Source organism: Aulonocara stuartgranti (genome assembly GCF_965226115.1).
Source record: "Aulonocara stuartgranti genome assembly, chromosome: 10".
NCBI classification, from domain to species: Eukaryota; Metazoa; Chordata; class Actinopteri; order Cichliformes; family Cichlidae; genus Aulonocara; species Aulonocara stuartgranti.
The window spans coordinates 28225730-28251206 of record NC_138946.1 but is presented as its reverse complement, the minus strand read 5'-3'; the positions used below and the strand labels follow the sequence as shown (position 1 = coordinate 28251206).

Sequence of the window (25477 nt, the reverse complement as noted above, 5' to 3'; positions counted from 1 at the left end):
CCTCAAAGGTCACCAGTATTTCACAGGCCTAAGGCCATGTCCACACTAATACGTTTTCGTTTGAAAACGCATATTTTTCTCTCTGTTTTGTCCTTCCGTGCACACTGAGATGGCTTCTTTGGTCAAGGAAAACTGATCTTTTTGAAATTGTAGATGAATTTAAAAACACTGTTTTCACAGCAGTTTTGTTTTTCCCCCATTTTTCATAGCGCTATTAAAGATTAATATAAGTTTGTACATGCTCCACATTTTCACGTTTTTCTTCAAAGAAGACGGAATGTTAATTTCGGCATATTTGTTGTGGTACGTCTCCCAGTTTATATTCACGCTTGCTTTTCCAACTTTGTACTCTTGTGTTACTCGCAGCAACAATTCCACCTCATTGTTAGTCCATTTAAAAAACTTGGTGTTTTTCCTCGACATTTTGCCATGATGTTTCAAAGAGCTGGAAAGTAAATAAATGCAAGACGGAAATGACGCAGATCGAATCGTCCTACGTTTCATGGATGCACAGTACAGGAACATAAGCGTTTAAATAAAATTATCCATATATACAAAACAAAATGTTTTAATGAATTCTATTCTGTTATATTAGCTTTAGGTTTTCTATAAAAATTAAAAGAAACAGTAAAATGATAAATGATCCCAGAGGAAGTTAAGCCCCTCCATGAAGCAAAGAGGTCTTTGAGGTTATTAAGGACTATGATAAGGAATCAAACTGATTTTACATCAGGTTTGTATATTAGTAATGCAGAAATTTACATTTGCTTGCTCACCCCCAATCTCCACCTCACCTGATGTTCATGTGTCTGTGTGTGTTGGATAGTAGTGTTGTATGATCTGACCAAGCAGTGCATGTATGCGTGCATGAATGGATAAATGTGGATTGTAGTGTAAAAATACAAGCTATATCAATGCTAGTCATTTATCAATTCTTGTAATCCCACAGTAGTGTTTAAGAGGCAATGTATAGTTTATGTTTAGAAATATGCAAATGGGTATGTTTTAATAACAAGTCAAGGTGCAGTATTAGCAACATGGACGTTTGAAGACAATTTGTACATTTCGTGAACAAATCAAGTTGCATTTTAACCACATATCAGGAAAAGTTATACATAAGGTAGCACATGTACAAAATATCCTTAACAATCAAGTTTATTGCTAACACAGTAACTAAAAATATTTAAATCAAGCGATGGAAATACATATTTAGGGGAAAAAAACCTCCTAATAAATGATTAAGTAAATCTATCTCTCTAATATCTATCATTTCTCTCAGGAAATGCTATGTTTATTATACACTATATAATGCACTGCAAGCCATATAATTGATCCCGTACCCTGCAATGAAAACTGTATAGCTGAGGTATTGCAGTAAGTTTTTAGTATCCCCACTAATGGGTTAAAGCTGCATGAAAAATATGCAGGCTGAGGCTTAGCTTTTTGTGCGATAGGAACACAAAACCCAGTTTTACTTAACTCCTGCACTAATACTCATTGTACAGACCTGGTAACAGGTATTTTTTTTCAACAGTTAAATTCTTTGATGCCCACATGCACAGACAGCGTGTGTTCTGCATTCTTGGTTAGCATTGAACTGATGAGAAATGTGTGAGTTCAGGTACTCAGTTGAAGGTTAGGTTTCGGACTCCTGACAGGGTGCCGACTGGAGCGCTCTTGCCTTTCAGAAGGGTGAGGGACATGATGAAGAAGCATAGGCACATGACACCCAGAATGATCATGCCTGAGATGAGTGCGATGGTCATTGTATTTGTGTGAAACACTGGAGCTTTAAGATGGGCTAAGCAGCACAAACACAAAGAAACATTCCAAAATGTAAAAATGTCTTTCACATTCTCAATGCTTTTTCTTAAGTTCATGCAAAATGCCAAATAGCAGTGAGTGTTAAAACACTAATACCTTTTTTGCCATTCCAATGAGAAATGACACAACTTTTAATGTCAGATTGAGACATCCCGGCTCAGTATTTGATTTTCAATAACAACTAAAGCAATATACTGGCTGAACAATAAAATGAATCCTGAGGAATATAGTATGCGCAGGCATTGCATAGCCATATAGACTGACTTCTAACAGACCAAAATTTTTGAACATTGATGATCATTGCCGGCCGTAACTCACATAGTGTGTCATATATTGCTGCATATATTGCTATGTTCCTGTCTAGATTATTGTGGAATCATCCAGTTAAGGAAATCCCAAAGCTTGATTCTGTTCATCTGGACATAGTATTTTCAGTTGGGGAAACATTTCATCACTCATCCAGACTTCTTCAGTCTCAGCTGGCTGCAGGTTTCACCAGCTCATAATGCATTTGTAGCATTGTAAAATGGTAAAAGATGTACCATACAATGCTGTGATTCCAAACATGCTGGAAATCTTCTAATGGTACTCATGGCCAGCGATCAAGGGTCATGACTACGGATGGGTATTGATAAGATTTTCACGATTCCGATTCCATTTTCGATTCTGTTTAACGATTTGATTCTTTATCGATTCTCTTATTGATTCTTTTTTAGAAAGGAGAACACTAAGGTCGAATAGCTTAGAACTTTGTTTTATAGCTTCTCTTTGAACGAGATAGAAATTTAGGAGTAACATGGCCTTACAAACCCAACAGTGAGATCTTAAGAGATCCAGCCTATGGCTCTTCCATGGGGTATCACAGGGTCCCCAGGAAAAAAAATTGTAAATGTAAAATAATAAAATAAATATTCTTCTGTAGCAATAACAAAGTATAACATCAATTATTCTGTAGCAATTACACAAGAATATCCAGTAATGTTCCTGCCTACAATTAAACACATTCACTTACCATCTGCTGTGGCAAATGGGTGCAAGCCTTTTACCACAAACTTAGTCACTGCACGGTGACATTCGTCTATCCTGGCCTGAAAGGAGACGTTACCAGTAGACTGCAGCGAGAACTGCCAGCATCTGAGCCAGCCAGACTCTGTCTGTCTCTCTCATCATGATCACCTAAATGCAGCGCACAGTAATGGCAGGTTTTGTAATAAGGCAGATCGCACTAACATAATATGCACTGTTAGTTGATTATTTACCTGCCGCATTAACGGGAGAGGATGTGCAAACGTTACCGCTGCTGCTGGGTTGGATTTCACGAGTCCGGAGCGGAATTAAAAACACGACATTCATTTAAGGTCATCGTGTGTTTTGTGAGCAAATGCTTTTGCATATTCGTAGTGTTTCCTCCCTTAAATGAAATGTCTACTTTGCAAGTATTGCAAGTTGCCCTGTTGTCATCCGTTCTCGTAAAGTATAATCAAACTTTTGAGCATTTGAGCCGCCATGTTTCCTGCCAGGTAAATGACGCTCCGCAACGTGGTGACGTCATTCGGGGCAACTGGAATTGATAAGGGAATCGTTTGCAAAAATGGCAAACAATTCCAAGGAATTGAAACAGTGGGAACCGGTTCTCAACAAGAACCGGTTTTCGATACCCATCCCTAGTCATGACAATTTGCATGTTAATGATTATAAAATTGATATTACAGCCCATTGTTAGTTAGTAGTGCGTTAGTTAGTCCTTTTTATAAGGTAGGAAAATCTGCAGTCAGCTATGACTAAAGAAGTCACTTGGATGAGTGAAAATGTTTCTCCCAGTGAAAACACAAATATCTTATAACCTTTAAAAGTAGAACAACACACAAAAGCATCATACCACTTATTGAACAGAATGACAAGACTTACCCAGCTGAGAATTATTGGCTGGTATTTCATCTGTGAAAAACAAAGACATGGCATTTCAGCACACTGTAATCCATATGGTATATAGTTTCTTTCATTCGCGTGTATACAGTACGATAGACAAGGATGCCTTGTCTAACGTACTGTTTTGAAAATCCTAGGTCACCCAGACAAGCTTGCAACTTTAGTCAACATTTAGGTGTCAAATCTTGGATTTTGACATACATTAGTGTCTTGTAATACATTGGATAATCAGTAAAAATTATTCAGCTGTGGAAATGTTAGGCGAGAGTGTTATTAAACTATACCACTCCGAGTTATGATAGGCCCAGCAGTCAGGATGGCGTTTCCAGATGCAGCATTTGATCCCTTTCCATCAGAGACATCTCTCTTTTTCCTGCTGCCACAGATCTATGAAAATATTACACAGAAAGAATGAGTCCTCTCTCATGTGGTGTATGTTCTTATGATGAGGAATTCAGGACACAGACTACTAATATAACCCATCGATGTTGCCAAGATATGTGTCCAATTTGATATCGGAGGAATATCTAACCCCTTATTCTGCAGTGAGGGAAATAATGATTTGATCCCCTTTGCTCAAATGAACAGTCTCTAATATTTTTGGTAGTTTTATTATTGTATAATGGGGAGACACAGAACTAATCAATCATTCAGTTACAACTACTGTTGATCTCAGCTTGTCATCTGTATAAAGTAGACCTGTTTTCTTCCACTCTAGTCGCTCCACAATGCTCCATGATGATTCATGGTGAAACATGAAATCTAGATGCTCAGGTGTCTTTCAAGACATCGTACTGTCTGAAAAATGAGGAATGTAGGCTAATAACCTGTTATATCTTGTAACTGCTGTGCCCTCACCACTGTTCAATAACGGTACTGCTGTCTGTTAGACTCTATGGAAGGACCATTTGGAAATCTCAGTCTGTTTGGAAAGTCAGACAGTCACTTAGTCTGAAGAAATATGAATGTAATCTGGTCAACTAATTGCTTCTATGAGCAACTCTTTAGTGACAGTGGGAAGGAAAAACTCTCTTTTAATAGGAAGAAAGTTCCAGCAGAACCAGGCTCAGGGAGGGGCGGTCATCTGCTGCGATTGGTTGCGGTGAGAAGAGGTGGACATTCATCTAACACTGTATACTGAAGCATCAGATTAGCTCCAGCAAATTTATTACAATGAACTTTGCTTTGTAACGAATCCTTTATCACATACAGATGCTTTACGAAATGCCCATTGTGATTACAAGGAATGTTTCTATGAGCACCTAACTATACTTGAAGAACTGAATTTATGAATGCTGAAGTGAAGCTGATGTTTATATTCAAGAAATAAACTATTTCTATAATTAATATTAAATTAGATGCAATGATGCAGTATATGCTTTGTAGGAAAACATAATGGAACTAGTATTTATTAATTCAAATAAACGTATACTTACCCTTTGAATGTAGAGTGAATATAAAAAACTATGAGAGGTATAAACTGTAATGGAAAAGAATGTACAGTAGAAGTATTTCCCAATTGTTTTTAAGAATTTGTAAATGAGCTTACGTATTTTAACCTAAGTAATAATAATAATAATAATAATAATAATAATGTCAATGGAGTTTTCCATTTTGAAATGAAGGTGACTCTAACAAGATTATTGTGTTATATTTTATCTCAAGATTTTTTTTTATGTGTGAGTGTGTCAGTATCCAATCTCACTGGCATCAGCATTGCACAATCATCTGCTCGGCACAGCTTGGTGACACAGTGTAGGAAGACAGTGGACATCTTCTGGTTCTTGTGCTTTACAAAGCGGAATACTTCAAAGGCAAAACGACCCATCTGGCTCTTCCCATTCTCAAACACTGTGGTCTGGGGGTCTTTTTCACAACTAGTTCAGAAAAGCAACATTAGAAAAGACTATTAAAACATTGTCAAGGATAGTCGGAGTCAGAGTTTTACACAATCATGGGCCTGTTATTGTACTGGAGTTACCTAAAGAAAAGATCGTAACGCAGGTCATCATTAGGATTTCCAGAAGGTGTGGTGTAACAGTAGTCCATTAGAATGTTCCATCTAATTTGCACAAAAATGTGATTAAAAGCAGAACAAAGGAACAGAACATGGTACAACCTGTTTTAGGATAACTCTGTTTCAGTATGCAGCCTTATGTGGAAATGGTGCCTCCAGAGCAAAGTTGTGAAAAAAAAACATTTTTGGATAATAATGGATACTAAAACCCATTATTGAATTGGATGCTTATTTATAACAGTAGCAATACCAATAGTGCCTTCTTTACCTCCTCTAGGTGTGACACAACTTCATAGAGCAACATTGCAGATGGGCATTCCAACAACACAACACTAAAATACTAAACAGTTATGGTAACTGTTAACTTGGCCAGTGGATACATTAATGTTCTCAGTTTAACTTAAGTTATTATTCAGATAGCAACTAATGTTATTGGTCCTACCCATCAGTAACGTTAATAGACAGTGCTGATTTTGCAGTCTAACAAAAAAGAAGTGTCTAAAAAGTGCTACGTTCTTCTTAAAGCCTCAGACTGAAACTGGCTAAACCCACCTGCGATCAGATCAATATCCCAGAAGGGTCATTTAATTCATGATAAAGTCCATTTAAAAATTGTTTATGTATTTTTTAGTATTGTATAAAAACAAACAATCAAGCAAAAAAAAAAAAAGAAACTCCCTCTCACCCCTGGTGCATACTTGCCAAACTTGAGACCTCAGAAAGTGGTATACATATACATTTATATACAAAAAACTGGTACTTTACAGTGTTAATTTATCGGATAAAAGAGCTCTCTCGGTGGTGTGAAACTCTGCCATCTACTCCTTGCTATCTAAAATAAACCAGACGCTGGCATAAATTCTCAACCATCTCACACTTCTGTTTATTACGTTTTCTGTTTGACGTTTATTCAGCTGTCTAAAAACCCCGGAGGAACCCTCCTGAGGGATTAATCTAATCTAATCTAATCTAATCTAATCTAATCTAATCTAATCTAATCTAATCTAATCTAATCTAATAATTTAAATCTCAGCCGAACTGATTCAATTTTGTTGTCCGGGTGGAAAATCAGGAGAAATTCAGGAGAATGGTTGCTCGGGAGATTTTCGGAAGGGTCACTGAAATTCGGGATTCTCCCGGAAAAAATTGGGAGGGTTGGCATGTATGTGGGTGGATTGTATTTATTACAAAGTTTTAGTACAAAAGCTCTTCAGGTCTCTGCACACTGGTAGGACAGAAAGAAGAAGAAGAACAACAACAACAATCAAATATGCCCTTTTATTCCTTTGCTCTGAGCTGATTCAGCTAATTGCAGCGCAAGTTAAATAATTTCTTGTGCAGGAGGAAGAAAATTGTGGTTTGGTCTATAGCTAAATTGTGGACACTATTTATTTACTGATTGCAATGGTACAAAAGCACATGGTGAAATGCAAACTGTGTCCAGGAGAAAAATATGATTCAGTACTTGATAAATAAACCCTTGTTTACAAGCACAAAAGTAGGACATTTCTGTAGTTGGTCACCTGGTTTGCATACATCAAAGGAGGGATTGTGGCCTATTTCTCTATGCAGAAACTTGCACATGTCCTTAGGTTACTTGGTTGCCTCTTGGCAACTCAAAGCTTCAACTTCCTCAGCTGATTCCTTTTCTCCCCTCCTTTGTTGTCATGATTCTGTGTTTTTGGTCATTGTCATGCTGGAAGACTCATCCATGGTAAATTGTAAATGGCCTGTATTTATATAGCGCTTTACTAGTCCCTGAGGACCCCAACGCGCTTTACATATCCAGTCATCCACCCATTCACACACTGGTGATGGCAAGCTACACTGTAGCCACAGCCACCCTGGGGCGCACTGACAGAGGCGAGGCTGTCGGACACTGGCGCCACCGGGCCCTCTGACCACCACCAGTAGGCAACAGGTGAAGTGTCTTGCCCAAGGACACAACGACCGAGACTGTCCAAGCCGGGGCTCGAACCAGCAACCTTCCGATTACAAGGCAAACTCCCAACTCTTGAGCCACGATCGCCCCGTGATCCATGATTCATTTTTAGTGTTCTGGTTGAGAGAAGGACGCTCTAATCCAAAATTTTACAGCCTATTGGCTTGTTAATATAGTGAAGTCATCCATTAGCATAAAAACAGCTCCACAGCATGACTACCAGATGATCCGACGCGATGTCTATGCCTGTCCTGTAGCTTGACTGTACCTTCTTTTGGTGATATTTAGTATTTTGCTTCCTCCAAACACGGTGTGACAAGTTGATGCCAAAGAGCTTGAGTTTGTTTTCATCCTACCACAGCACTTTGTCCTAAGTCTTCTCTGAAACATTTAGATGTTCAAGGCTGTCTTGAGCAGGGTGAGCAGGTGTAGGCAATGCCAGACCTGTCCAATATAGTGCAGTGTGTTACCAATTATGTTTTTGGTGACTGTGGTTCCAGCTGCCTTCACATCATTAACAAGTTCATAGTTTTGGGCTAATGTCCCATCTTTCTCATGATCCTCCTCACCCCATGAGACAACAACTTGTATGGAGCTCCAGATAGAGGGTGATTGATGGCCTTTCTTCCATATCTAATTAACTGCACCAGCTGTTGTCACCTTCTTATCTAACTTCTTGCTGATGGTCATTTGAGCCACATGCAGATCTACAGTCTTGCTCATGACAAACTCTGACAGCTCTTTGGTCTTCTCCATGGTAGTGGAAGAAGTTGGAATTAAAGATTTTTTATTCTGTGGGCAAGTGTGCTTTATAAACATAATAAGCTGACTATCTGTAATTGATTGGTGGTCTGTATCTGTTTCTGAAACTGATTAATTGATTGTAATCTAATCTCTGGGAGCCAGAATTTTATCTAGATTGTAGGGATTCAAATGCATACTTAACTCAATTATATGAAAATCCATTTATAATTTTATGTAATGTGGGGATTTTTTTCTGGATTTTTGGTTAAAATTGTGTCTCGCTTCATTGAACTTAAACTATAAACAGTGTTGGGAAGGTTACTTTTATCATGTATTCCACTACAGATTACAGAATACTTGCCCCAAAATGTATTTTGTAATGTATTCTGTTATGTTACTCAATGAAAGTAATGTATTCTGAGTACTTTGGAGTACTTAATATATTATCATGCTTTTTACAACTACATGAATGTACTATTGCTTTGTGATTTAATAACTATTACTGAAGGTTACTCACCATAACAGTACCAACTAGATTTTTAAATCTTAATATAAAATGAGTAACAGTAGGATGGACATTAGATAAGGCTGCACTTTTTGCACCAATCTCATATAGGAAACTATTCTGTGTGTATCTCCAAAAGTTGGTTCTCTTAATCTGGACGTAGCTTTTAAAGTGGGAGAAACGTTTTGTCACTCATCCAAGTGACTTCTTCAGTCTCAGATGACTGCAGGTTTCCCCAATCTTATAAACCAGGGATAGGCAACCTTTCTGATGATGAGTGCCATCTAAAATTTCCTCAGAAGTCAATGTGCCATTTGATTGCATTAGCAATAAATTTAATAACGCTCTATATTAACAGTTACACACTATATAAAACAACTTTATAGAATTATATTTGTTCACAGATGTTTGCAACTATCAGCGAATAGTTATCAGCTATTTTGAAACAAAAAAAGAAACTTTTTATCCATAACAAGAACTTCATAACAGCAAATGAACTGTACAACAGAAAGTGCAAATGCTATTTGTGGTCTCCTCACAACAATGATAAGAAAAATAAACTGGGCCAATATGGCATGTTTGTTAATACAGGGATACACATATTAATGTGATCTCTGGTCTCCCACTCAGAGACACAGGTCTCCGAGTGTCCAGCATTCAGACCTGAGGACACTCTTCGTGTAGAGAAAATCTGCTCACACAGATATGTAGAACCAATTACTGTCAAGGCCTCTGCAATGTTCTGAAGACAGTTAACCTTGTCAGGTAGTGATGTCCAGCAGGTGAAAATGCAAGCTCCATGAACACGCACAGCTGTGGATTCCAGCTGCGTTCGTAGTTCTGCAAACTTTTCTGCAAAGAATAAACTCCACCTAAACTTGGTTTATATCTGACCCAGATAGACTGCAGTTCATAACTTCTTAGTGTCAGTCCAAGTGTCAGTTCACCTGACACTTGGACACAGCGGCCGCCTCGGGTCTCTCCTTCTCCTGCCTCCCCTTTCCAACTGCTGGCCTCTGTGAAAGCTCCGCCATAGCCACCACCAAACAACTGACTTATTTTTACACATCGGCCACCATCTGGCCAATCCACCACCTTTCATTGTTTATACCGTTACAAAAAAGAAAAAAACCTTCGGCCCATAGAAACTGATGTTTCTATGTTACACACAACGCGCTCTGTTTAGACCCAGACCAAACAGTATTGTTTGACTGATGGCCCTGGTCTTTAAGTCTGACGTCACTAGCCTTGTCTGGGCTCAACTCCAGTGTGGGTCCATAAATCAAACAATCACTGTGGCATCACCGAGAGTTGAAAAACTGTCTTAAGTCTTTCATCTGTAATAAAATGATCAGCGTTCTGCTCTACCAGGTGTAACAACTCATTTTAACATCCAGGCATCCATGAAAACGGAATTTATGACATTTAACGGAGTTAGAAATTAGCAGGAAGTTAGCTCACTAGCTTCCTTCTAAATATTAATAATGCCAGTAATATAGCATGTCCTGACTGAGGGATTTTGGAAACAAATTCAAACGTACAGCTCCGACATAAATGAAGACAGAAAACTAAACAGCATTGACGTTTGTAGGGTTACTTAAGTTTGGCTAGCTGGTATATAACGATGTGCTACGTGACCGCTAGCGACACGGCTATATGAGCATAATATAAACACGCTTTTTTCAACTCAATAAAAGTTAACGTGAGGATTCTTGGTGGTCAGGAACAAATGTAATCGCATGGCAGGATGCTGTAAACAGACCAAACTTCAGCCAGGAGAACAACTGAGATAATCCATCCACAATACCAGGTTAGTCATTCATATACTGCTGTATGGGCTGGGCTGTACTTACATCGTAAGGTTTTAAAAACTGAGCTTTAAAAAGATTAGTGTTAATAAAAGCCGAGAGAGGCTGACAGTGATCACTGATTGATCACCCAGTTTTGTTTTAAGTTATAAAGTTATTTTGTTATTTTCATATGGCTTAATAATTATCCTTATTGCTGTTTAAGAGAGGAGTGGTGCTTCAAAGGATAGTTGCAGATTTCTGTCAGAATCTGCAGATTATACAGTACAAATAAAATGTTCACGTTTGTCCAGCGTTGTCTTCTCAACAGTTTCACTAACATCTACACTGGATGGCCAGGAAGCGTTCACGTCTTCTGGGGTGCTTCACCGGCGCTGATAATTGGCGTCTGTCTTGTGTCAGCAACGTAAAAGACGGATTTAATGCAACATGACCATTCAAACAGCAGTCGCTTTCTCAAACATCAGTTGTGTATCGGATTCAGTACCACATACGAAAGTGACCCAGGTTGGATTTGAAAATATCGGATTTGTGCTGTTCACGCTGTCATACCATGGGTTGCATAGGGTCAGAAAAGTCGGATTTGATGCGATTTCACCTGCAGTGTGAACGTAGCCTTAGTTACTCTGTTCTGGGGGACCCCATCCTTGGGGTGGACCAATTTTTGGCGCAGCGTGTTTTGCGGTTTAAAAGCCACAGAGACGCAGTGTTTAGAAAATGCGTCTCAAGTATTTCGATACTCCTGACATGTATGGGATAACTACAGGCTTTCGCTTAGTCAGCAGTTGTCCTTCTCTCCTTGATCGGCTGGAGCTTTCTTTAGGCGCCTTCCCAGCTTTGACAAATGTCCAGCTGGGATAACCACATTTCCTCAGGGCCTTCTTGATGTGATATTCTTCTGCTTCCCTGGCCACTGTGTCTGCGGGGATGGTGTTGGCTCTATGTTGTTTATGCTCCAGTGGACGATGAGAGTCAAACCTTAAATACTGATCCGTATGCGTAGGTTTACTCCTCAACACTGACTATAAACGAACATGAAAATTAGAAATTACATTTACATCTATGTTAGAAATAACATAAATGTAGCCTTTTATTTTATGCCGAGAGACCATTTTCTTAGCTGTTTATACAGTTAAGGGTCACAGGGTGCTGGAGCCTATCCTAGCTTTCAGAGCCCAAAACAGAATTATCAGTTAACCCAACATGCATGTGTGTGTGTGTGTGCGTGAGGGGGGGGGTCATGTATCTCATCTGAAGACAGAAGCTAAGCACAGGTGGGCCTGATTAGTACTTTGATATGAGAACACTTAAGAATACTAGGTAATGTAAGCTGGACGTCTGTTGCTCAGGAGGTAGAGAAGGTCATCTACCAATCAGAAGGCAGAACACTGAACCCCAAGTTGCTCTACAGTACAGTCATTGAAGTGTGAACATTAGACGGTGAATGAGGCATGTTGTATAAGGAGGTTTGAGCGCTAAACTAGAAAAATACTATATAAGAATCAGTTCATTTACAATGAATAATGTCAATGTATTATTTTAACATATTCAGTGCTTTTATGCACAGATGAAAGTCATCATGTATCATAGTTTAATGAGTCATCGTGTGGGTGGCATATTTAGGCTGAAAGGCTACATTGTGACTGAATACCTTCTATCCAGATTAGTGGCTTTTACAGCTGCAAATATGCGTGTCTTCAGGGTCAGTCCTGCCATTGGGATGGACAACTGCTGAATATATGATGAGTCCTGTATAAAAAGCAAATTGTCATTTAAGCATAGATGTGATATTACATGGCTCTTCGCGTCCACCCAACTGACAGTGATTTATTTGCTTTTTAGACATTTATTTTCTAAATAATTCGATGTAGCCCTAGTGTTTAATTCAAGTGGATTTAGGGTAAGAGTAAGAGTAAATTTAGTATACGTTTGTATAATTACAGTATTAGCAATAATTTGCTTTTTACATCAACTGTATAACAAGAATTTCTGGGAATCTGGCATCATTCTTCTTTTGTACATGGACAATTGATGCATACATCTGTAAGAGGTAGAGATCAACTTTACATAGATGCAGAGTTTCTTTATGTTCACTTTATGCATACAAGTATGGCTTTATCTTTGGTGCAACAGACTAAGATCACCTGTAAAACACAAATGAACATTTATAACTCACTGTTGTGAACTTACATTATAAAGCAGGAGATTCAATGTGCTAATGAAAGTGCCATTGCTTTCCTTCACTGAGATTGCAGCTGATGACCTACAGTCAAGATAAAGGAAAAAAGAAGTAAGTACCTAAAACATTATGAAAGTTAACAGTAATTATGGTAGCATCAGTATTTTAAAATTACATTTTTATATTAAAATTTACATAACATTGAGGAATCCTTGTCTTTAAAACCATGCCTATACGTCACTCTTTCAGGTTAACATATACACTTTCCTGACCAAACATTTCCAATATCTCCTTTTAGAAGTTAATATATGTAATCTGAATTGGACTTTTTGTGGGGTCGAGGACCTAAAATCTGAAAATATGTAACAAACTGTGTTTGGGTTGTATTTCATGAAAACAACAACAAAAAAAAATTCTGTTGTATTGTGTGGAACTTAATAACTTTATATTATAAATTTTCATTATTATTATTAGTATTGCTTTTATTAATATTGTTGTTATTTTTTTTTATTGTTATTATTAACTTATTATTAAACTGCTTCTTTTTTTGTCTGCCAATTGATATAATGATTGAAACTTACATGTATATAGGATCACGGTATCAAACAAGCTTAAAGGTATGAGTGAGACTTACGAGGCCAGCTGTGTATTGTTGACTAGGTATTCCAATGGGTAGCTGCAGCTAAACTTATACAGCAGACCTGGCAGGTAGCTGATGATGGTTGGAGGGTCTGGTGTATCAATATACCCTGATATGTTTCCAATCTGCACCAGGGACAGGTTCCCATAAGCATTGGGTCCTTGAGCAGTTAACACCTGTAAGCAACATCAGTGTGAGTAAAATTCCTGCTCCAGCTCTTTTACTAAGATAAGAAGGGTTGGACATTGTGCAGGATAAAAAGAAAAGTTCTCAAGATCAAGAAAAGCTTGATTGAAGTACATATCTCTCTCTCTCTCTCTCTCTATATATATATATATATATATATATATATGTGTGTGTGTGTGTGTGTGTGTGTGTGTGTGTGTGTGTGTGTGTGTGTGTGTGTGTGTGTGTGTAATTTAGTAAGAGCAGTTAATACAAAAAAGAAAATGTTTTTCTTACCACCAAAGAATTACCACAGGACTCAAGTGTTGCCAGGCTGATGCTAAAGATTACAACAGTGGGGAAGGTGTTGTTATTGATAAAGCCTCTGCAGTGGGCATCTCCATGGCGACCATTAAGGGCTAGGTCGGTGTCAGTGTAGCCAGAGAAGAGAACAGGGCAAAAATTGATCTTGAGGGTAATGGTCTGGACCCCACAGTATACACTGATATCTCTCTCAGCTGGAAAAGAAGCCAAAAAATCTAATGATATGTACATAAATTGTGTATTTTACAATAGTACATTTCTCTCTCTCTCGCTCTCTCTCTCTCCCCCCCCCCCCCCCCCCCCCCCAAAAAAAAAAGAAAAAAAAAAAGATTTAGCTTCTGGGATTACAGTCTGTAACATTTAGTTTTGTATGTCATAATACTGGTGTCCAAAAAACTTATCACCTCATCTTTGGAACATGTAGGTAGTCCAAAAGAATTTTTTTCACATTTTTAGAATGTTAACATAATTTCTATTCAGTTATTCACAAAACAAAAGTCTTTAAGTCCTCACCAGGGAAGCGGCTGTGAAAATTTGCATCACAGTTGTATCCATTGAATTGAGCTCCAACTGAAAAGGCCTTACTAAACATTAAAAAAATGACAAATATATGTTCCATTTCAGCACCTGAAACAGATCAATAATGTAATGTGAATAATCCAATCAACACCATTTGTTTTATATTGTGGGGTCTTTACCTTACAGTATAAAGTGCACCGAGGCAACTGTTGTTGTGAATTGCCACTATATAAATAAAACTTAATTAAAATTCATTTTTCACTTTAGAAAATACAACGTCTCATGTAGGAAGACAGAAAGTAAAATCTGTTTTACATGCACTAATGGCAGGAGAGAAGATTTACAGTTTTCCCTTAAGTTGAACATTTTTTATATTCCTACCAAATACATTCACTGAGCACCCACAGCTTTGGCAAGTTATAAGAAACTGATACAGTTTTAAATGAGGCCTCAGTGACAATTACAATGATTGAAAGTCCTCTGGAAACTGTTAAATTAAAACTAGTTTGTAGCAGATTATGTAGTTAATAAAACCCTCACCTACAAAAGCAAACAGTTGTTCTGTGAGAGGGAGAACTACTCACCCTGGTTCCTGGCAGCCAGCAAGTGAGCGGTTCTCCATAAGCCTGGGACAGACGATGGAGTGGTCTGCACAGCATCCCTACCTGACAACTAGAAACAGAACTCATGAGCAGGAGGGAAAAAGGGACCATACACATAACAGATTCATTATTTGAACGTGTCAACAAAAAGGGTTGTCTGGATTGAACATGGGAAAGTCCATCAAAACTGAATGTGTTATACAAATCCTTTCACATCCACAGAAATATGAGCAGGTTTTGAAGTTTCCCACTCATATCCTTTCGGCCCAATCTGGCTCTGTCACTGCTCACAAATGGTTTGACGCTGCATGAGGTCCAGGAGCTGGGGGGGTGGGGGTGGGGGTGTTGAATTATCTTTTCATCGCTTCAGTGGCCTTGGCTTGCTGACTGAGCCATTCCTTTCTCTCTAGGCCAGTCAGGGAGTGCAAAGCCCACTGTGCGGGCCTTTGGCCCAGGGAATCCATGCTTTTTCATTCTTTGTCTGCTGCAGTTCTCAGTCAACACAACAGCAGGCAATCTGGTAGGTGGGGCTGCAAGCTGCCTGTGACTGCATACCTGATCCCAAATTTTGACTCCTGGTCACAGGACCCTCACCACATGGCAAAGTAAAAGAAAGCTAAATTTGTGGAGTTTCATGGGATTAGCCAGTTGAAATATGAATATAAATGTATGTGGAACATGAGGACAGGACATTGCGGTTTGAATTTTTAGGAAACTTCTCACTCTAGGCCTATTGGGGGGAAAAAAGGACACATTTTTGGTGCTAAAGCTAAAAAGCATTCTTCTTTTGCACAAATTAATCTGTTTAATCAGGTGTAGTCTGCTGAGTTGTATCACCTTCATACTTCTCCAGTCCACAAAATATCTTGTTGAGGCTGTACATTAGGAAGTCTGCAGCTAAGAAAAAAAGTCTTTGTTCTTGTGATTCCTTGGGCTTTTTGAGAGGGACAGAAAAGGTTTGGTTACATCACAAAAATACACAGCCAGTGTGCACAGTCCACAACTTTAGACTATTAAAACAAGAATTTAAGAATATGAAAAAAGGCTCAACACAACAGGAACTCAGCGTAATTGTCAGTCCACAAATATAATCAAACAGTATATTGGAATATATCAGGAAACAATATCAGGAAATACCAAACAAAATATGCAAGACAAAACTAGAATTGAAATTATTAATAAAAAAGAAAAAATCATTTCCTAGTTCAAAGACTGCTTGCAGAACTTTGAACAGTAACAAATCCGGTTGATTTCTAGCTAACCAGTTAAAAATAAATAAAGAAAAAACAACTATATGTGCTGTTAAAGATTTATCTGGGAACACAATATATGAACCTGAAAGAATAAACAACATTTTTAGGGATTTCTATGAAACTTTATAGTCACCACAAATGAACCCGTCTAAAAATGAAATTGACCAGTTTCTTGGCAACGTAACTCTTCCAAAATTATTAGACCGTCAAGCAATGGCACTGGATTTGCTACTGACACCAGGGGAACTCCAGAAGCCCTGATAAGTATGCCCAATAATAACGCTCCAGGTCCAGACAGTTTTCCTGCAGAATTCTACAAAGAATTCTGGACAGTTCTGGCACCAGTATTCCACAGAATGTTGCAGGAAGTCAAGGAAAATGGCAGACTACCACCAAATATGAATTCTGCCAATATTAGTCTCCTGCTAAAACCAGGCAAAGACTCCTGATTTCCCTCAAGCTATCGTCCAAAATCCCTTATTAATGTAGACCTCAAAATAATCTGCGAAGCTCTCTCAGAAAGATTAGAGAAGATAACCCCCCTTTTAATTCTAACTGACCAGACTGGTTTCATAAAAGGCAGGCACTCGTCAACAAATATACGTAGATTGCTTGATTTAATAGACTACTCATGAAGTGAAAACATTGAAACTACAATATTGTCTCTAGATCCCGAAAAAGAGTTTGACAGAGTTAACTGGAAATTTTTATTTGAAACTTTACGCAAATTTGGTTTTGGAAACTCTTTCATAAACTGGCTAAAAATATTAGAATTATATAGAATTCCCCAACAGCTTGTGTCAGAACAAATGACCAAACATCCTCCAGCTTCTGTGTCCTGAGGGGCACCAGGCCCTGATGTTGTGTAATATGCCTCACCCAGCAACTAAGGCCCTGGTGTGGTGTAGATGGCCTCAGCCAGAGCCACAGGCCCTGGTGTGGTGTAGGTGGTCTCAGCCGGCAACTCAGGCCCTGGTGTGGTGTAGGTGACCTCAGCCGGCAACTCAGGCCCTAGGGTTGTGTAGATGGCCTCGGACAGAAATACAGGCCCTGGTGTGGTGTAGGTGGCCTCAGCTGGGAACTCAGGCCCTGGTGTGATGTAGATGGCCTCAGCCAGAGCCACAGGCCCTGGTGTTGTGTAGGTGGCCTAAGCCGGCAACTAAGGCCCAGGTGTGGTGTAGATGGCCTCAGCCAGAGCCACAGGCCCTGGTGTGGTGAAGAAGGCCTCGACCACCAGCACAGGCCCTGGTGTAGTGAAGATGGCCTCATGCACCAGCACAGGGCCTGGTGTGGTGTAGTTCGCCTCAGCCAGCAGTACAGGCCCTGGTTTGGTGTAGGTGACCTTAGCCGGCAAATCAGGCCCTGGGGTTGTATAGATGACCTCGGCCAGAAGCACAGGCCCTGGTGAGGTGTAGGTGGCCTCAGCCAGAGCCACAGGCCGTCGTTAATGTGCCCTCATTAATGGGCAGCTGCTTTGAGTCTTTCAATACGCCCCTTCTCTGGATCAAAAGCAGTTCAATGACATGAAAAGTAAAGGCTTACAGCACCTGGTATTCCCAGGCAGTCTCCCATCCAAGTACTAACCAAGACAAGCCCTGCGTAGCTTCCGAGGTCAGACGAAGTCAGGCGTGCTCAGGGTGGTATGGCTGTAAGCTGCTGGTGCCGGCACAATGTGTCAATTTATGGAATCAAGTGATGAGGTGGCCAGTACCTGAAGTTTCGAACACAACCCTACAATTGAACTACAGAGTTAACGGTACCTGCATACTTGCCTAATACCCTAACCCAAAGACTCAGATAAGCATTAAACCAGCAGCACAGGCTCTGGATTTTTGAAGATGGGCTCAGGCACCAGCACAGGGCCTGGTGTGGTGAAGTTGGGCTCGGCCAGAGCCACAGGCCCTGGTGTGGTGAAGATGGTGTTGAAATCTCCCAATTCTTTTGATCTTTGGGCTGAAGGAAGGACAATACTCGGTGTATAAATGCTCAATCAACAATCATTTATTTCCATACAATTCAACACAAAGAGCATTTAGAACCATCATGATGGGGAGACATGCCTGAAGAGGGTCACAGCAGTCTCAAAATGGTGATGGGTTACACAGCCTCTTATAGCTCCTAGCGGCCCCCACCTAGTTGTAAAAGCCTAAACATTCACATTCTTTTCTCCCTTACGGCGTCTAAGTTATGACCTCGGCAGTTGTTTCTCTGCTTTCTGTAAGGTGGGGGTATGGAATGTGGTCTATCTCCCCTGTCTTAGACACCAAGTCTCCTGCTTACAACCTTCTTTTTATGATTCAACAATAGAGCATGTCAAGAAAACAGTGTAACACATTCCCAGCAGATCAAGGATACAGAGTGATGCACATTTATCTAATGAACTAATATGTGAATATGTTCTGTTAACTCAAAAGTATAATGAGAACTAAACTACATACAGATCACACGCTCTATATTAAAGGGTATAATATGATCTACAGCAGTATTCTAATTCAACTACTTTGATTACATATATAAGGTAACCTATAATAACAGAATAATCTAATAATTCCCCCTTTTGATCTCTTAAAAAGAGATCACTTATAACGTACACTCCAGCATTGCAAGGTCCAGTTCTTCTTGGTCCTGAGGCCCTCTGTCCCCCTTTAACGGGTGGACCATATGTGGGATGACCTCTGTGTTCACGCAGTTCAGATGCAAGCAAAGTTAGATTTACAACCATAACAGCAGTTACAGATGACACTCCCATCACTCCCCAATTCTCCCACAACTTTATTTTGGTGCTCCAGTTTTCCACTCCCATTTTAATGCCACCTTATACCTTTCAAATGTACTTAGACTAGAACCTCTGTCTAAGGAGCTTTTAACCTTTATTTTTATTGCTGCAGCTACCAGTGTCTTCCAGTTGGGTGATTCTCAGCTTCTTTCTTCGACCTCCGGGGTTAGACCACCCTTTAGTCATTGCACAGTTCTGGGGATTATTCTGCCCCGATTTCAAACAAAGATCTGTGTGTTTTGGGATCACCGCCGTGTCCCCCTTTTTGCCAAGAGCCTCTCGAACCTCGTTGGTCTGGTGTTCCTGGTTTTCGCCAACCCCTTCATGGTTATTGCTGTGTTTCTGGGATCCATCTTCTCCAGGAGCCCAAACGCCATGACACTTGACCCCAGTTGATGTCTCGGCAGTCCCTACATCTGTCTCTGCTGTGAAGGGTCCGCATATCTCCATGTCCCCGTCTGGTGTCTGTTCCTTTATCTGCAAGAGACAGAAAACCAAAACACCTCTCTCCCTAGCCTTGATAATCTAATATTGTTATCTATTGTTGTTCTAATGATTCAAATTTGGTTTCAAATATTATGTTCAGGACTCTTTGACCCAGGGACTTATTCTAATCATAATCTATGTGTGTGTAAAAGAAATCAAAAATTAATAAACCATTTCTAAGTCTAACACATTATAAGCTTAAGTTTTACCATAGCTAAATTATTAAACACACAAATAACGTCATAAGATGTTCATAAAACCATTGTTTGATGTTTGGACTCAACTCCCCCTTTTTGACACACTCCCATGTGTCAATTCATTGGAGCTATAAAATTAAGAACTCTGTTCTGTCTCTAAGTTTTGGAAAATTTTATGCTTGTCAAAATTTGAAGAATTTTTATCATAAGTAAAAGTTATGGCGTTATCATCCCCTCAGGGCTTAGCTTTCCCTCTTTTAGTAATATTCCTCCCACAAATATTCGCAATTACCCTCCTTTGGTGTGAAAACTGTTGGTATGGTCAAGTGGGAACTATAGAAACAAAAGCTCAGGACAGAAGAGTTATCAGTCATGTACTTCATACCAATTTTGCATATGTTTTATTTCATCTTGATCCTCTGAGTGTAATGGTACATTTTAATTTGAATTTATCAAAACTAAACACAACAGGTTTTCTTTCTTTACTTTGCTCTTGTTCTTTTGCAGTACCACATCCTATCAAATGTCCCTGTCGATTATATTCTACTTTTAATAACTTACTATTTCAAGCGAGAACCTAAATCACGTGGACCAATGTTTGTTTTTGCATATCTCTATTTCGAATGTGGCAAGTCATTCATAGATATTGTTAAAGTTTTGGCGATTTTCCTCTATAAAATTTTATTGACTTTTTACAGTGGCCTGCTATGGTTAATAGATAAGATAAGATAAGATAACCTTTATTAGTCCCACACGTGGGAAATTTGTTTTGTCACAGCAGGAAGTGGACAGTGCAAAAGTTATGAGGCAAAAATTAGAATACATACAATACAATACAATAGTAACATATTCCAGTCATGAGTGATATCAAAAGTTTTCTCCACTGTAGCATTTGGCATTCCCAATAATATAACATGATACCTTAATCAAAACACAGCTAATATAGCACAGTTTTCTTAATGCAAACATCAGTAACTCAGAATTAGCAACCAAAGTGTCAAGTCTGCAGTTCATACTTATGTGAAGCTACAGTCTCCTCCTCCAGTCTCTCTTATCCTCCTGCTCCTGCAAAAACGAAACAAAGCGAAGCATCCACCCTTCTCTTGCCGGCTGGATGAATTGTGTATCGGCATTTACTAATCCTAAAGTTGGTACAGTCTTTGTCTCAGTATCAAGTCAGTCAAAACTTTTAGTCGTCAGTCCATCACAGTCCATTCACATGCCTTCATCCACACACATTCATACCAGATGTTGCTGATAATGGAGTCTCACGCGCGACCTATTCGAGCCTCCATCACCAGCAAGATGACGTCATCATTTTAAAAGGAAACAACTCTTTGTTCTTTTGTTCTGGATTGACTCACTGCAATCCTTTTAAACTCAGGACTTCTCATATGATCAGTGTCACATATAAGTGAATTTCTCCCAAGCCAATTACAATCATGGAGAAGCACACTTTGCAACTGTTTACAGTAATAATATTTTATAGCGCTTTAAATCTCAATCTTTCAGGCCTGGTTTAAAGAGCTGATTGTTCAATCATGGACTCACAAAATATCAACATATCACCACCGGTGGATCACACCTCTCAGATTTTCTTATCTCAGTGCACTGTAACAAAAACGAAAACAGACGTAACCAACAAAATACTACTAAAATAACACAAACTAGGGCCCGTTGCAGACATGTCCAAGCATAAAACTATCCCTCTCTCACTTACGAGAAAGAACACAAGCCAAAGCTCACTGATAACATCAAGCTAGCGCTAAACAAAACCAAAAAATCAGCCAGAAATTCACAGGAACGTTTTGCTTCCTGCTGGGACAATATTGTGTGGGAATGAGAACCTCAGGTGCCGTAACACCCTTTGTTCCTCCTTGAATTAAATCTCAATCACAGAAAATGCCGTACTCCAACCTAAACTTACACTATTAATTCATCATTTTTCACTCTGCGCCACTGTTCCTCATCAGGGCTGTGTGAAGCACAGCAAAGAATTCAGTCAAGGCCTTGAGGCATAAACAGACATCACGCACAGACATTATTTTCATAACCAAACCGTTTTAGACCTTATTCCTAAAATCTACATAAATGCCCTCTGGGTGACATATAACACATTCTAAGTAATCAATGGTAATCAATGGCTCCTCGTAAAAATTATGCATTGGGATGTTTGTGTGCAGCATTTTGCATATCAGCATAAGCATTTGTTAGCAAAGCATTCTTCATTGCATCAGCGTGTGTGTGTGTGTGCGGATCACTTCTCAGTGAATCAGCATTCCAATATGTGTGTGTGTGTGTGTATGTGTGTATTTCACTTCATTCTGAATCTGTGTGTGTAGACGTGTGTGTTTGTGTGGGTGTTTATGTTCATCACTTTCCTGTTCTGGTGTTCTGGGTAAACCACGGCCTGAAGCATGCCCTGGGGTCCTGCCCTCCTCCTTTTCAGTCTGTTTGCGACCATTGCTGCTGCTGCTGCGGCTCAAAGTTCAGTCCGTCCTGGTTCTGACCCCAATTGGGGCGGTCCTTTCTCCAGTGTCCATGCTCACCGCAGGTGAAACCTGCATCTTCTCCTGTGTTTTTTGTCCATTCTGAGGTGCCTTCTGTCCTCAGTTACTCCTCCTGTCCCGGCCACGCCCTTTTTGCTGCCCGATCCTCCGTATTGGTCCATCACTGTCCTGCACAGTGTAAATGCAGAGTTATCAAGGTCAGCATTCTTTTGCTCGGCCTTACTTTTCCTTCGGGCTTGGCGGGCGTCTCGTCACAGCTCTGTCAGCTGACGCAGTCTGGGAATTTTCCCCCGTGTAGTGAAATGGGCCTTAGGTTTAGTGCTCTCCGTCTCTGCTGCATGAGATCGCATTCCTGCAGCACTGTTGACTTTTTCAGGTTGTTGTTGTGGGTCCAGCTGTTGCAGCATTTGGTCAGTGTCACGTATAGGGGAGAGCAGGAGTCCAGTCAGCCTCGGCTTTCAGGGCCGGCAAAGCAGCCTGTAATTAAATATACAGAGAAAAAAAAAAACAGACAAAAAACAAAAGCAAACAAACAGGAAAATGATGTTGTGTTGGCTGTATTACAACGAGAGGGGAGAACCACCGGGACCAGGCCCTGTGTCAGCCTTCTCTCCCCCCCTTTTTTTTTTCTCTCCCGATATAATCATCTCCTAACCCACCAAGTTGACAGGACAACATGCACCTGTTCAAATTCGTAAGATCATGTTTAAACTCACAAAAGAGAATTTTCTTTCATTCAGTAATCACTTGTGTTAATCAATCAACAGAAAACGTGTCACAATTTGGATCTTTTTACCACTAGATTTGTCGTGTCTTCACTGGTTGGTCAGACCAGTGTCTTTTTTTCTTTGAAGTTAAATTATTGTCCTGCAACCCAGAGAGTTTATTTGTCAGTAATGTATTTATCCTTTAACAACAGGTGTCTGGTAAGTTTCGCTGCGTTAGCCTTGCTGGAAAATCTTCACGTGTTCATGAATGTAAGCTGTTTCTTCATTGCGTGTGTGTGCATTTGTAGGCAGGCAGGTTAATTTTAATTTTTTCTCAAAGTAGGCGTTACCTAAAAAGGAGCCTTTCTCTCACATTTCTCTGCTTGTGTGTGTTTTTGTTTCACCTTTTGTTGTGATGCTCCGGACGCCTTCCCAACCTCCACAAGTCTGTTGGCCCCAATTTTATGTGTTAAAAATTCTCTTAATTTCTCCTCTAATTCTCTCCTCTCTGCTGTCTATTTCACAGCTGCTGATTCGTGCTGGGTGTGGTTCCCATTACTTATAATTTTGCTTCGGCCGCTGTGCTTGTGGGGGCAGTTGGTCCAGGTCCGCAGCTTCCTGTATTGACACACTAAGAGATTTATTTAATTAAATTTTCATCACTGTTACACAGATAAGCAGGCAACACGCCTACCTTGACAGCATAAACTGCACGCCAGTCTCCCAACACATTCCTCTCTCTACTCCTCCATAAGTCTCCACTACACACCTCTTACTATCTCTCTTTTTTATTTTTATTTTTTATATTTATTACACCACAGAGTAATACACCCAATTATGCCCGTCTATCTCTATGTGGCTCCAAATTCCCTCTTTATTTAATTTCACACTCGTCAGGGGACAGGCACACAACAATTTCAACCACTGAAACGAGGAATTCAACCTTTTTATATTTCACCTATGATAGAACTCAACCTTAGATGTAAAAGCATTCTCTTGTTCTATTCCAGAATAAATGTGAACCCGTGATTACACGGCCGTTCCAGTGTTATTCTGTAGCTATGCGGGAGTCCTCAGTTCCCAAGTTGCCACCTTAGCATCCAGACGCCGCTGGTCCTGGCCACGCGTCCACGACCAGGAGGGGCGCCACTCCTTGAACAAAATTAGTTTCCACAGGTACACTAGGCGTCAACCTTTGATCTTAAAGCATTTTCTTCGCACTAATGTCCTCCTATTCAAACACATCAACCGTCACTGTGACTGTGTTTCACGCTTCACACACAGACAACACACCCAAAGTGTGCCTCACACACACACCCAGAGCGCGCCTTACACACACACAGCACTCTTCATCAGCGGAACTTTACACAGAAAACTCTGAGCTCAACTGTTAGAACTCTTTGAAGCACAACTGCACCATAGACCAAAATACCCCTTTCTCTGCGCTTATGACCGCCACCACGGGGCAAAATCGCATCATAAAAGTGACACTCGTCCCCGAGGCTCAAAACCGACACCATAAGCCAGGTTCTGCTTTACATTTATTTCATGGCAAGTAAAATTTTACTTATTATTTATGACCGCAGCCCTCGAGGCAAAAACCGACACCACAAATCACCGTCAAACCTCTATTCAATGTACTGAAATCAGCACCAATCGCTGCTGTACCCACGGCCGCACCACCAGAACACGGCCATATCATAAACCAAAACCTACGGACGTGTTTCGCTTTTACACGTTGCCAGCGTTCAACCGCACCGTAAGCCAGCAGCTGCTTTTCCTTATTTCTATACTAATTTCATGGCCGCATCAACGAAGACTCAAACCGACATCATAACCAACTTCAAAACCTCTACTCAATGTACTGGACTTATGGCCGCGTCTCCAAGAGATTCTAATGTATTATTGCTACAGAAGCCAGTCTTAGACAAAGTTAAATGTGGAAGGTAAAGTGGGCTGCAACTAGTCCAACGTAGTATCTTATTAGTATCTCGGTAGAAGCAGTTTACTGCAACTAGTCCAACGTAGTGTCTTATTAGTATCTCGGTAGAAGCAGTTTACTTAACACACTGGAATTCAGCCTCAACTTATGTTGTTAGTATCTTGCGCCAAAAACCAGACACCAACAAATTTAATGTGAAAATACGTGTAACTCAGTGAACAGATTAATTTGGAAAGCCCAATATGCACATTTGGTATTTATAATACAACAGGCTGTGCTTACCTTTTTATATTTGGACCGGTCCTCTGTTCACCTCGCCCCAAGATCTCACCAAAGGCCAAATCTGCCCCTCCTCAGCACACCAAAGATCCGGGTCACCAGGCACCAAGTTGTTGAAATCTCCCAATT

At 40.0% G+C, this 25477-nt stretch overlaps 1 protein-coding gene across 1 annotated transcript; it reads right to left on the bottom strand.

Annotated features, from left to right (window-relative positions):
* Nucleotides 1-1625: 1625 nt before the first annotated feature.
* Nucleotides 1626-15252, bottom strand: zpld1a (zona pellucida-like domain containing 1a; the record flags this gene model as incomplete). Its single annotated transcript, XM_082550225.1, has 11 exons — nt 15181-15252; nt 14591-14704; nt 14051-14271; nt 13583-13764; nt 12960-13032; nt 12421-12518; nt 5735-5815; nt 5459-5630; nt 4038-4140; nt 3733-3762; nt 1626-1801 (listed from the first exon to the last, which is right to left on the bottom strand). Exons 2-11 carry the CDS (start codon nt 14694-14696, stop codon nt 1626-1628), a joined length of 1242 nt encoding a protein of 413 aa, XP_082406351.1. The 5' UTR covers nt 14697-14704; nt 15181-15252.
* Between the last annotated feature and the right edge of the window lie 10225 nt (nt 15253-25477).